Source organism: Castor canadensis, chromosome 11, assembly GCF_047511655.1.
Source record: "Castor canadensis chromosome 11, mCasCan1.hap1v2, whole genome shotgun sequence".
In the NCBI taxonomy this organism is placed as follows: Eukaryota; Metazoa; Chordata; class Mammalia; order Rodentia; family Castoridae; genus Castor; species Castor canadensis.
The window spans coordinates 43863978-43877606 of record NC_133396.1 but is presented as its reverse complement, the minus strand read 5'-3'; the positions used below and the strand labels follow the sequence as shown (position 1 = coordinate 43877606).

Below are 13629 nucleotides of genomic sequence, written 5' to 3'. Positions count from 1 at the left end.
GGAAGATGTTGTTTTTGTTAGTGTGTCCTCAGCACAGTGCTTTATACAAAATAAATATTTGTTGAACTGAACTTAAATTATAAACAGTATCTTGACTTGTCTGCCTTAGGTTATAAGGTAGCAGTGTCAGGTCTGCAGAGCCTTCTTTATCTCTGTAGTGCTTGCATTGTGCTGCACAGAAAACTTAAGGTTAATGGTTTAGAAGTGATACTTCTTGGTTATATTAGGTTGAATAATATAATACTGCTGATTTTCAACATACTTGGCTATGAAAAGGGAAGTTTCATGTTGTACAAGCTCACATTTTTCTGGGCTCTTGCAGATTACCATTGGGAGTATCAGCAAGCTGATAAACTTAGCCTTTTACTTTCTAGTCGTAGCCCATCCTAAGAATCACAACAAAACTTAAATTGTCACATTGATTTTGAGAGCTTCAGGAATCTGTTCCTTGATAGGAAGCTGCACTTACTTCCTTCAAATGGTGATGTTTTGTTCCCATATAGAATCTTCCCTCAAATCCTGGCTCCCATCATCTTCAGCACCTCCATCTCTAATGTCAACATTTCTATTCAGCTTGGAGATACACCACCTTTTGCCTTGGGATTCAATTCTATCTCTCTGGGTAAGGCTCTGGGATAGAAAAGGAATAAGAATTTGTCCGTTAGTGGAGCTAGACCCTATTGATGGCCATAATGGCCTAATACAATTCCTCTTTCCCACTTTTGTTCAGATTACCAGCACCTCAGGCCACAGAGTATTCATCAGCGGGGTGTCCTAACCGTGGATCATCTCTGCTGGCGTGTAGGCAGTGACTCCCACATTCAGCGGGCACCACATCCACCTAATATGCATGTTTGGGGTGAGGCGCTTGTCTTGGACTCCTTCACACTACAGGTAGGTGGAGGCTTTGGTGAGTAGGGACCCACACAGCTTCCTATCCTGATACGCTTCAGAGCACTGAGTATCTTCTCATTGGTAATCAGGGTATTAAACTGCATCTGCATGCTTTCAGTGGCATCCATTTGCTTCTCTTCTAGGGTAGCTATAACCAGCCTTTGGGCCTGTCCAGGACTCAGTCAGATACCCTCTTTCTCGATTGTACTATCCGAGGACTTCAGGTAGAAGCATCAGACACCTGTGCTCAATGTCTGTCTCGAATCTTATCCCTGATGAGTCCACAATATGGAAAGTCAGCTATCTCTAGGGACTCTTCATTTGGGGAATCTATGACATTACTGTGGAAGGTGGACTTGAAGGTGGAGGACATGAACTTGTTCACTCTTTCTGCCCTGGTTGGTAAGTGGGACAGGAGGTCTGTGCTGGAATGAATAGTATGTAAATTAAGCAGTTTATGCTGCTTCAGTCTCCTCATTTGAGGAAGCTGATTACCTGGAATTTTTTTGTATTGGAGTCTGATTGGGCTTCTTGCTGTTACTTAAGGACTTACTGAAAGGCAAATATTTAGCAAATAATATAAGAAAAAGCTTTAGTTTTTTTTTTTTTTTTTGTGGTACTGGGGTTTGAACTCAGGGCCTACACTTTTTTTTTTTTTAATAAATTTTTTATTAGGATATATTCATTATGGGGGGGATTCATAGTGACAATTCCAGTTAGACTTATTATATTATACATTATTTGCATTGCCTTATCATCTCTTCCCCTCAACCCCCTCCCCACCTTACTTAAAGCAATTATAAGAGGTTTCTTAGTTCTGTTTTCATATAGGTATATGAAGTCCATCTACTATATACTGTCACCTTAATCTCCTTCCTTTACTCTCCCCCTCCTATTAGCATCCTCCCCCGCCACACAATGGACCTATTTTACAGTCCTGGTCTTTGTTATTAACATTTAAGTTGATGTTCAAAGGAGTGTCTCAATGCATGCCTACTGTGGGTATACTTTACTTTGGTCCATTCAATCCTTTCCATTACTCTCCCTTACTTCTTTACCTCCTACCCCTCATTTTTTAACAGCTTTCAATACACATCCTTATACCCTCTACCTTCTCAGATCTTATGTGATATTACTGATGTTCTGTTAATCTCTTTTCCTTTCCCTCATGCCCGGCTAGCCAAGGTTTGTTTTTTTTTTTTGGTGGTACTGGGGCTTGAACTCACCTTGAGCCTCTCCATCAGTCCAGCTTTTTGTGATAGGGTTTTTCAAGATATGGTCTCGTGAAACTATTTGCCCAGGCTGGCTTTGAACCTCAATTCTCCTGATTCTCTGCCTAGTAGCTAGGATTACAAGTGTGAGTCACCGGCACCCGGCTAGCCAAGGTTTTTAAATTATAATCCACAGGGTCTACTGTAGCAAATGTAAGCAGAAAGAAGTTTTTTGTTTTTGTTTTTTTTTTTGGTAGTACAGGGGTTTGAACTCAGGGTCTACACCTTGAGGCACTCCACCAGCCCTTTTTTTGTACTGGGTTTTTTCAAGATAGGGTCTCACAAACTATTTCCCCTGACTGGCTTTGAACCATGATCCTCCTGATCTTTGCCTCTTGAGTAGCTAGGATTACAGGTGTGATCCACTAATATCCGACTAGCTTTAACTTTGATGTGGCTAATGTGTTCTGAGAATGAGATCCCCATGTAGCTTTTTATTTTTCTTTTTTCCTCCTTGAGACAGGGTCTTGCTATATAGCCCAGTCTGGACTTGAACTCACCATATAGCTCAGGCTGGATTCAAACTTACCACGTAGCCCAGGCTAACCTCAGACTCAAGTTCCTCATGCCTTAGTCTTCCAGGTGCTGGAATTACAGGCATGCACCACCACACCCAGTTCCCACATAGCTTTTTATTTCCTTTTGTGTTTAGTTTTAGGGATTTAATGATATATCTCTGGATCTTCTTTGGCACTACCTTTATCTAGTTAAAGAGGGGAAAGGGAAAATTTCCCTAAAATATGAGAAATAAGGAAGGTGTGGAGAATAAAGATAACTGAAGTAAAGGGAATAAGAAAGGAGAGTGAGGGCAGAGGTACCCATTTGAGAACTGGAGACTAAGGTTGACATGATGTCTGGATGTTAGGTGCTTTGGAGGTACGACTGGACACACTGACAGTCCTGGGCAGTGCTGAGACCTCTACCATGGGGATTCAAGGGCTTGTGCTTGCACTAGTGAAGTCAGTCACGGAGAAGATGCAGCCCTGTTGCAAGGCTCCTGACATCCCCACTCCAGTGCTTGGCCTCTCCATGCTCTCCCTCACCTATCACAACAGCATTCGCTCTCTAGAGGTAATGCATCTGTGGGGAGGTAGGGCCAGGCTGGGTTTTTCTGTCTTTTTGACTCACATTGTGAAGCTTATGAGAAAAATGACACCTGATGTTTCCTCCCTCCCCTCTTTCCCGTTCCTCTCTTCCTTCCTCCCTTATTCTGTACATCTTTAATTTTTTACTATGGAATTACAAATGCTTGCAAAACTAGAGAAAATATTAAAGCATTCATATGCCCAGCTTAATTACCAGTTCATGACCAATTTGTTTCAGTTTATACCCCCTTCAGTATCCCTTGTCTAAGCTCTGGGATTATTTTGAAGAGATACTAGATATATAATTTCAATTATAAGTATTTCAGTATTTATTTCTGAAAAATAAGGGGCTTTTAAAAAATAATGATCTGGTGTCATTTTGTGTAAGCACTCAGCTCCTCAGAAGGCTGGAAGGGATGTGAAGATGCAAGCACTGGCAGTTTTTGAGAAGCTTTTCAGTATCTTTCTCCTAGGGTTATCAGATGGACAGGAGGGCGGGGTGGATTTTCCTGTTTGTTGAACTTTACTTTCCTTTGGAAACTAAAGAGGTTCCTTTTCCAAGACTGGAACTTGAAAGAACTTTTCTGTCTTGGAATTTTAATTTTTCTCTATCTACTTAGCTATTTAGAACTGACTTTGTTTTTCAAGTTGACAAGGACTCTGCACCCTTCCTTGAGGCATACTTTCACATAAGTCAGTTGTTGTATTGTGTTGTGTGATCAGTATTTTTATACTACCTTTTAGGAATTAAGTTAAAATGCAGTCCCTGAAACATTTCAAATTGCAGTAATTATTAGAGTGTTGCTGTTAAAGAACAGTAACTCATGAGAGAAAACATAAATGATTTATTGAGTATAAATTGGGTATACTGTGGCAGATAGCAAAGAATTAAAACACACAGACCCTACTCTCAGACAATTTAGAATCCAGTTGCGGGTGGGACTTAAAAGGTAAGTACTATTAAGTGCAGGATGACTTCTGGGTGGAGATACTTGAGCCAGTATGCATGTATAATAATCCCTGCCATATCTACTGTTCTGAGATATAGTGACTGACAGCTTCTTTTGCACACTAAAGGTGCAGTGTGGTGCAGGGCTGACCTTACTCTGGAGCCCCCCAGATCACATGTACCTGTACCAGCATGTCCTGGATACCCTGCAGTGCCGAGACCTACTAAGAGCCACTGTGTTTCCCGAGATCATCTCATCTCTTGCACTAGAGACTCCAGAAACCACTTCTGAGCCAGAAGACCATCTCCCTGAGCCATCCCCACCAAGGCGGCTGCTAAACCTGACACTGGAGGTGAGCACAGCCAAACTGACAGCTTTTGTGGCTGAGGACAAGTTCATTACCCTGGCTGCAGAGAGTGTGTCACTGAACCGTCATGGAGGTTCACTGCAGGCTTACTGTCCAGAGCTGGCTGCTGGCTTTGATGGCAATAGCATCTTCAATTTTAAGGAGGTGGAGGTGCAGCTGCTACCTGAGCTGGAGGAGATGATCCTGCACCGGAACCCCTTCCCTGGGCTGCAGACCCTCCGGAATCGTGTTTGGCTCCTCTCCCTTGGCTCAGTCTCAGTGGAATTCCCTTATCAGTATGACTTCTCTAGAACTCTGGATGAGGCTGTGGGAGTTCAGAAATGGCTAAAAGGACTGCATCGAGGGACTCGTGCTTGGGCCTCTCCAAGCTCTGCCCCACTCCCACCTGATCTACTCTTGAAGGTTCAGCACTTCTCGTGGGTTTTTCTGGATGACATTTTTGAGGTGAAACTTCATGATAACTGTGAATTGATGAAAGATGAAAGTAAGGAGAGTGCCAAAAGGCTGCAGTTGCTGGATGCCAAAGTGGCTGCCCTTCGGAAGCAGCATGGGGAATTATTGCCAGCTCGAAAAATTGAGGAGCTCTATGCCTCTTTAGAACGCAAAAACATTGAAATCTATATCCAGCGCTCCCGTCGTCTCTATGGCAACACACCCATGCGCAGGGCACTGCTCACTTGGAGCCTGGCAGGGCTAGAGCTGGTGGCTCTGGCAGATGCTTCCTTTCATGGGCCTGAGCGTGTGGTAGAACAGGTTCAAGAGCTGGATTCAAGCAGCCCTTTTCCTGCTGAAGGAATAGATCTTATCATTCAGTGGTGTCGCATGCTTAAATGTAGTGTCAAGACCTTTCTGGGTAAGTAGTGCTTTGCTTATTTGTGCCCCCTTAGCTCTAGGGATCACAAGGAGCTAGATTATATTGGGAAGTGTGGCTGTTTATGGGTGGAGTAGGATGGATATATTCCCCTTCCTTTTCTTTGTTCCTGAATTTCACTCTGAAATTGCTTGGCTGACATGAAGGGGGATAGTCATCTTTAAAATTATTGTGGCTCTTGGATCTCTATGCCCTTCATCTTCTCCAGGGTCTCTGACCTTTTTTAGCTTTGTTGCTTACCCACTGCCAACCTTGGTCGATCAATCAACTGTAAATATAGATGAGTAAAAGTAGTGGCAAGGAAAAAAAAGTACCTGAGAGTGTTAAGACAAGCTCCCTGAATTGCTGTGTATCTCTTCTATAATATCAGTTCGGATCAGAGATTATCCACGGTACCTGTTTGAGATCCGTGACTGGCGGCTTATGGGTCGACTTGTGGGCACTGAGCAAAGTGGTCAGCCTTGCTCCCGTCGACGTCAAATCCTGCACTTGGGGCTTCCATGGGGTAATGTGACAGTAGAGAGGAACATGCCACCACTCAAGTTCTACCATGACTTCCACTGTGAGTAGAGAGGGCGGTTGGTTTAGTTAAAGGATATTTGTGGTGGCTGGGGTGGGAGATAAGCTGAGGCCTTTTGGAATGAAGGAGGAACAGAGAGGTGAAGTTGTGTAATAAGCTGTAGCCTTTGTTCCTCTACCCCAGCGGAAATCTTCCAGTACACAGTGGTATGGGGCCCATGTTGGGATCCAGCCTGGACACTGATTGGCCAATGTGTGGACCTCTTGACTAAGCCCTCAGCTGACCCCAGTCCACCCTTGCCCTGGTGGGACAAAAGCCGTCTTCTGTTCCATGGGGACTGGCACATGGACATTGAACAGGCGAACCTGCATCAGCTAGCCACTGAGGTAGGGGAAAGAAAAATACTGATTTGGGAGGGGGGGATGGTTCTCTTATCCATACATCACCATGTTCTTGGGGGTGGTTATAGGATCCATACAATACAACTGAAAATATGCACTGGGAATGGAACCACCTTTCTTTTCATTGGACACCTGGTCAGTTTGTGTTCAAAGGTGACTTGGATATCAACGTAAGAACAGCCTCTAAGTGAGTAAAGTAAAGGGTGGGACCCCAACAGGGTGGGAAACTGAGGGTGGAGGGAAAGGGGAAGAGGCAAGGGGAGGCAAGTGACCAGGTCACTGAGGGCTGGGGCTCCATTGTGAGGCAGGTATGACGACTGCTGCTTCCTTCACCTGCCTGACCTCTGCATGACGCTGGACCTGCAGTGGCTGTGCCATGGGAACCCCCATGATCACCATGGTGTCACTCTGAGGGCCCCAGAGTTCCTGCCTGAGGTGCCCTTGGGCCAGCTCCATGACTCCTACCGGGCCTTCCGCTCTGAGAACCTCAATCTCTCCATCAAGATGGATCTGACTCGGCACAGTGGGAGTGAGGCTTGGGCCTGGGGCAACAGGGAGGAAGGGCTTGGTGGATGGACTTGGATACTAAGGACTTCAGCTAGAAGGAGAGGGTATGGAAGGGCACAGGACAATTGTCAGGACCTTCTTTTTCCAAAGGGTTTGGTTTTGAATTGCTATAATGATAATACCATAAATTGTGTGGCATATGGACACAGACATCTTGATTCTCACAGTTCTGGAGTCTGGGAAGTTCTAAGATCAAGGTGCTAGCAGATTCAGTATCTGGTGAGGGTCCATTCTTTATAGATGGAACTTTCTTAGTGTGTCCTCCCATGGTGGAAAGAGCCAATGAATTCTGGGCCTTATTTACAAGGGCATTCATCCCATTCATGAGGTCTCTGCCCTTGTGATCTAATCACCTTCCAAAAGCCCACTTCCTAATACCATTCATTACCTTGGGGTTTAGGATTTCAGTGTAAGAATTTGGAGGTGGGAGGATGGTCAGAGACACAAACATTCAGACCGTAGCAGTAGTTGAAGGCAAAGAGCTTAGATCCTTTAAAGAAGAGGGTGCTATGGGTAGTGGGTATGAGGTTAGGTGCTATTTGGGTTTTTAAACTTCTAAAAACTGAAGCTAAGGAAGGACTTAGCCCACCTCTGTTTCAGCTACCAATAGGATGTGTCTATCCTTTCCTTTACAGCAATATCTCAGCCCCGAATTCTGCTATATAGTAGTACCCTACGCTGGATGCAAAACTTCTGGGCAACCTGGAGTAGTGTCACAAGACCTATTTGTAGGGGAAAGCTCTTCAATAACCTGAAACCCAGCAAGAAGAAGCTTGGCCAACACTATAAGCAACTTTCCTATACTGCACTCTTTCCCCAGCTGCAGGTCAGGTTCTGACATCTTAACTTCTGTCCCCTTCCCTAAATTTTTTATTTTCTCATATCTGATCACTTAATCTTCCCTCTTATGCCACCCTGTCTTTACTCTTACACTATTGCCAGGTACATTATTGGGCTTCCTTTGCTCAGCAACGGGGCATCCAGATTGAGTGCCGTCAGGGCCATGTCTTCACTCGGGGAAATCAGCGGCTTATACCTCAAGGTAAGATCATAGTCTCCTTTGGTTTTTCCTAACCTGTTCTTGTCCTTTTTCTCTGTTTCTGGTTCATTCTCCTCCCAAAGGACTCTTCCCATACTACTCCTCATGGATCCTGTGCACCTTGTTTTCTCAGCGGGCACAGTGATGCGGCGCCTCATCTCTGATTGGAGTGTGACCCAGATGGTGAGTGACCTAAGTCAGGTGACTGTTCACCTGATGGCCTCACCCACTGAAGAGAATGCTGATCACTGCCTTGATCCCTTGGTAACAAAGACCCACCTGCTGAGCCTGTCTTCTCTCACCTACCAACGGTATAGCAGTCGTACAGTTGAGGAGGTACTGTCTACACACAATCTCTTTATTACCTCAGTTATGTTAGTTGGTATCTCACTCTGTTGGGCAAAACATTATAGACTGATGATGATCTAAACAACAGAAATCTTTTCCTTTTGGTTTTGGAGCTGGGGAAGTTTAAGAATAGGGTGCCAGCATGGTTTGGTTCCTGTGAGGCCTCTTTTCTTGGCTTGCAGATGGCTGCTTTCTCACTGTGTGCTTACATGGCACAAAGACGGGAGAAGGATAAAAATGAATGGGAGTGTGTGCTTATGTGCTGGTGTCTTTTCTTATGAGAACACTAATCCTGTCATGAGGGCCCACCCTATGACCTTATCTAAACCTAATTATCTCCTATCTCTAAATACTATCACATGGGGGTTAAGGGCTACAACATACAAATTTGGGGGGCACATAATTCAGTCCATAAGAGGAGATTTTAGGCTAAGTTTCTGGTAAGATTCCTAACTATTATGCAAGCATAATTTAATGCATTCACTTGGTTTAGCTATATTAACATTTTTTTTTTGAGACAGGTTTTTGCTATATAACTCTTGCTGACCTTGAACTCAAGATTTTCTGCCTCAGCCTTCTGAGTGCTGGGATTACCGGGGCACCACCAAGCCTAGCTAGCATGGCTCAGTGTTAGAGTGCTTTACCTAACGTTCAGTACCCAGCACTCTTACCCCTCCCAAAAAATTCTTTTTCTCCCACTCCTTTTTTTTTTTTTCCATTTTGCAGTACCAGGGCTTGAACTCAAGGACTTCACCTTGAGGCACTCCACCAGTCCTTTTTTGTGATAGGTATTTTCAAGATAGGGTCTCGAGAACTATTTGCACAGGCTGGCTTTGAACCATGATCCTCCAGATCGCTGCCTCTTTGAGTAGCTAGGATTATAAATGTGAGCCACCTGTGCCCAGCTACCCCTCTCCTTCTGAAAATAGTCTCTTACCCTTTAGAAAATAGCATAAAAGTTTTTTTTTTTGTTTTTTTTGATCCATCCCTGTTACTACCTGGAGAGTATAAAACGTTCTTTTTTTCTGCAGTACTAGGATTTGAACTCAGGGCCTATACCTTGAGCCACTCCACCAGCCCTTTTTTGTGAAGAGCTTTTTTGAGATAGAGGTTTGCAAACTATTTGCCCAGGCTGAGTTCAAACTGATCTTCCTGATCTCTGCCTCCTGAGTAGCTAGGATTACAGGCATGAGCTACCAGCGCCTGGCGAGAGTAGAAAAGTGTTTTAGTTTTCTTTTTTTTGTGTGTGTGTGTGTGAGACTGGGGTTTGAACTCAAGATTTCATATCTGCAAAGCAGGCTCTCTACAGCTTGAGGCACACCTCCAGGCTATTTTGCTCTGGTTATTTTGGAGATGAGGTCTCATGAACTAGTTACTCTGGCTGGCCTCATACAGCAATCCTTGTGATCTCAGCCTACCAAATACGTAGAGTTACAGTTATGTGCCAACATGCCCAGCTAAAATTTTTTAACTAGCATTTTATTTAATATTGAGTTTCTCCCCCCAGTTAGGGAAGAATTTTAAGTTGAAAAGATTTTTTTTTTCCTCCTCCAGCACTGGGGCTTGAACTCAGGGCCTCATACTTCCTAAACAGGTGCTCTTACTGCTTGAGCCACTCTGTCAGCCCTTTTTTGTGATGGGATTTTTCAAAATAGGGTCTCACGAACTGTTTGCTAGGGCTGGCTTTGAACCTCGATCCTCCTGATCTCTGCCTGCTGAGTAGCTAGGATTATAGATGTGAGCTACTGGCACCTGGCCTTAAGTTGAAAAGTTACTTATTTGTGTATGTATGTATGTATGTATGTATGTATGTATTTATTTGTGACAGGGTCTCACTATTTGAACATTTTATCCTTCTGCCTCAGCCTCCCCAGTACTGGGATAACAGGTATGTGCTACCATGCCCAGCTTAAATTCTCTAAGTCACTTAAAATGCATTAGGTATAGTTAGGATGTAAAGTAATGTACAAGCTAAGACCCCCTTTTTTTTCCCTCCAGGGTCTTCCTGTCTCCTCTAGAATAGGTTTCTTGTTTCACAAGCTTGGCTCTTTGCACTTGTGGTCCAGAAGCAGTGGTGGGGAGATCCATGTTACCCAGAGGTCCTTTTCCTGTTTTTTTAGGAGCTGTCTACTCGAGATGGGGAACCTGCCTCTCACACACATCAGCTATACTTGGTGGATTTACGGATTTCCTGGACAACCACCAACCGGGATATTGCTTTTGGTTTATATGATGGCTACAAAAAGGCAGCTGTACTCAAACGAAATCTCTCTACTGAGGCTTTGAAGGGTTTAAAGATTGATCCCCAGATGTCAGCCAAAAAGCCAAAGCGGGGCATCTCAAGTAGTGCCCCAGTCCAACCTCATATCAACACCCCTAGCTTCAGTGGACAGCCTGATCAGGGGTCGTCAGGAGGTAGGCTGGGGGAGATGACACTATGGGTTTAGGTTTGTTTATTTATTTATTTATTTATTTATTTATTTATTTATTTATTTAAAGACTTTTCAAATCTGTTTTTATTTATTTGCTTATTTATTTATTTGGTGGTACTGGAGTTTGAACTCAGGCCCTCATGCTTTTAGGCTTGCTAGGCAGGTGCTCTACTACTTTGAGCCACTTCCCCAGCCCTTGGGTTTAGGTTTAGAACATGGGCATGGGCTTGGACAAGAGTTTGAAAAGATCGTGCTGGTTCCATCTAGATGAAGAGATGAAAATACTATATTTTCATATTAGCTCACCTTAGTCTTATATACCAATGATGTAGGGCCATTAAAAGACCTGATCCTGTGCCAGGAGAAGAGGATCTGAGGAGGGCTGTGTCCAAAACAGGATGAGTAAAGAAAGAAGCAAAGGATTAGAAAATTGTTCCACGTTTTTGTTGTAATTGTTTTTGACTTGGGAATTGAGCCCAGGGCCTTGTGCGTGCTATAGCAGTGAATGCCCTACCACTGTGCTACATCTCCAGCCCTATTTCATATTTTGTTAATTTGTTTAGTCAACAAATAATTTATTTCATACTTAATAGGCACAAAGCACTGGAATCATTTAGGGATAAGACATTTGTTTGCCTCAAAAAATTTATCATCTGTGGATGATCTATGATGAATAGTTTATTGAGTCATACAATTATTCATTCATTTGCGCTTTACTCACAGGTGCAATGTATCACACATGACTATAGACATTGAAGATATAAAGATAAGTGGAAGGTCAGAAACTTGTAGGGAATAAGACATGTAAATTATAATGTCATTGTGAAAATGTTTTGTAAGAGTGTTGAAGGGGTACTAAAAGCCCAGAAAAGAAAATGTTTAAATCAATGTAGAGAAGTCTAGAAAGACTTCACAGAAATGATGATTGAGATAAATTTTAAAAGATAACTCACACTTCAACAGGCAAGAAAAAGGGAGAGGGCATTTTAGGAAGAGGGAATAGTAAGTGTAGAGTAATACAAGTTTACTGTGAGTTTGAGAACAAGGCAAAAGGTGATAAAATGCCACAAGAGAAAAGTGAAAGAATACCAGATGCCATTAGATCATGTCTGTAATCCTAGCTACTCAGAAGGGTAGAGGTCAGGAGGATCGAGGTTTGAAGCCAGCCCGGGCTTTGTTGTCTTCCCCACCTCCAGTTTCTTCCCCTCTAGTCCTCCTACACACTGCTGCTAAATTTGTTTTCCTAAAAGTAAAACTCTAATGATTACACACCTCTATTCAAAAACCTTCAGCAGTTTACCATTCCTTACTGAGTAAGAATCAAAAGCTTCTTATCCCTGTATGAAAGGTCTTTGGTGATCTACCTTCATGTTTCCTTTCCAGTCCATTCTCTTACTTCTTTCCTTTAGTTAATCTATTTACCAAAACAGACTGATCACTCTACTTCGAACATACTGAGCTTTCCCAAACTCCACTTCTACTCAGGTGATTCCCTCTGCATTGATTACCCTTCTTCTCCATTTCCATGTGTTCAAACCATACTAAACTTTCAGGGTCCACCTCAAATGTTACTTCCTCATAAATCCTTCCCTGGTTGCATTCCTCCTCCTGTCAGGAACAACTCCTATGTTCTTCCACTTCCTTTTTTTTTTTTTTTGGTGGCGTGGGGGTTTGAAATCAGGGCCTCATGCTTGATAGGAAGGCACTCTTGCACTGTTACTGCTTGAGCCACTCCACCAGCCCTTTTCTGTGTTGGTTATTTTTGAGATAGGGTCTCGAGAATTATTTGTCTGGTGCTGGCTTTGAGCTGTGATCCTCTTAATCTCTGCCTCCTGAGTAGCTAGAGTTACAGGTGTACATAGTTACAGTATGACAAAGGTTATGAGTCAGGTGACTGGGAATATCAGAAATAGGAGAGCCATAGACTAGATTTGGGGAAGTGTACTGTTGAGTTCAGATTTGGATATGCTAAATTTGTGACAGTAGTAGGACATCTAGATAAGGTTAACAAGCAGCTGGAAAGGAGGGTCTAGCCATTGTGGTGGAACATGCCTATAATCCCAGTACTCAAGAAATAGAGGCAGGAGGATCAGGAGTTTGAGGGTAGGTTGGGCTATATAGTGATACCCTATCTCAAAAAACCAAGGCCTGGGAATGTAGCTCAGTTAACATGCACAAGGCCCTGGGTTTGATAACCAGAACTCCAAAGAAAAAAAGAGAGAGAAATATATAATAGTCTAAAATCTTAGGGGGTAGAGAAATAGAGGTTTGGAAATTTCACCATAGTGCTAAGAGTTAATGCCAAGGATATAATTATAGTTATTTGCTGTGTAGCATATACTTCACAAAGTATTTTTATGTATTACTCTATTAAATTTTACAACATCCTTATAAGGTACAGTTACTGTTATTTTATAGACAAGGAAACTTGAGACACAAAGAGGTTAAAACAAACTGCCCGAAGTCATAGTTAAGTGGTAGAGATAAAATCTTGAACACAAACCAGGTGCTGGTGGCTCACACCTCTAATCCCAGCTACTCAGGAGGATCATGGTTCAGAGCCAGCCTGAGCAAATAGTTCAAGAGACCCTATCTCGAAAAACACCTACCACAAAAGGGCTGGTGGAGTGGCTCAAGGAGTAGGTCCTTAGTTCAAACTCTAGTACCACCAAAAAAAAAAAAAATCTTGAATACAAGCAGACTATCTAATTCTGGAGACTGTCCCCTTAACCATAAAACTCTTAGACAAACATACTAAGAGAAAGAGAAGGGAATATGCTAAGGATGAATCTTAGGAAATACTTATTTTTAAGATATAGGTGAAAGAAGAGGGTCTAGAGAAATAATCATCAGCCACACTGATGACAAGGAAGTAGTTGCAATA

At 43.0% G+C, this 13629-nt stretch overlaps 1 protein-coding gene across 3 annotated transcripts in view; it reads left to right on the top strand.

The window, feature by feature from the left end:
- Positions 1 to 13629, top strand: part of Bltp2 (bridge-like lipid transfer protein family member 2) — a 30083-nt gene that overhangs the window by 5453 nt on the left and 11001 nt on the right. For all 3 annotated transcript variants that reach the window (XR_012438696.1, XM_020162953.2, XM_020162952.2), the window contains exons 12-24: positions 504 to 622; positions 731 to 894; positions 1038 to 1296; positions 3031 to 3236; positions 4328 to 5420; positions 5809 to 6000; positions 6142 to 6344; positions 6428 to 6546; positions 6668 to 6888; positions 7562 to 7752; positions 7869 to 7968; positions 8099 to 8301; positions 10434 to 10728. Coding sequence is in view for 2 of the 3 variants with exons in the window: in XM_020162953.2 (XP_020018542.2) it covers positions 504 to 622; positions 731 to 894; positions 1038 to 1296; positions 3031 to 3236; positions 4328 to 5420; positions 5809 to 6000; positions 6142 to 6344; positions 6428 to 6546; positions 6668 to 6888; positions 7562 to 7752; positions 7869 to 7968; positions 8099 to 8301; positions 10434 to 10728 (3365 nt within the window). In the remaining variant the exon portion in view is untranslated. The remainder of the gene's footprint in view (positions 1 to 503; positions 623 to 730; positions 895 to 1037; positions 1297 to 3030; positions 3237 to 4327; positions 5421 to 5808; positions 6001 to 6141; positions 6345 to 6427; positions 6547 to 6667; positions 6889 to 7561; positions 7753 to 7868; positions 7969 to 8098; positions 8302 to 10433; positions 10729 to 13629) is intronic.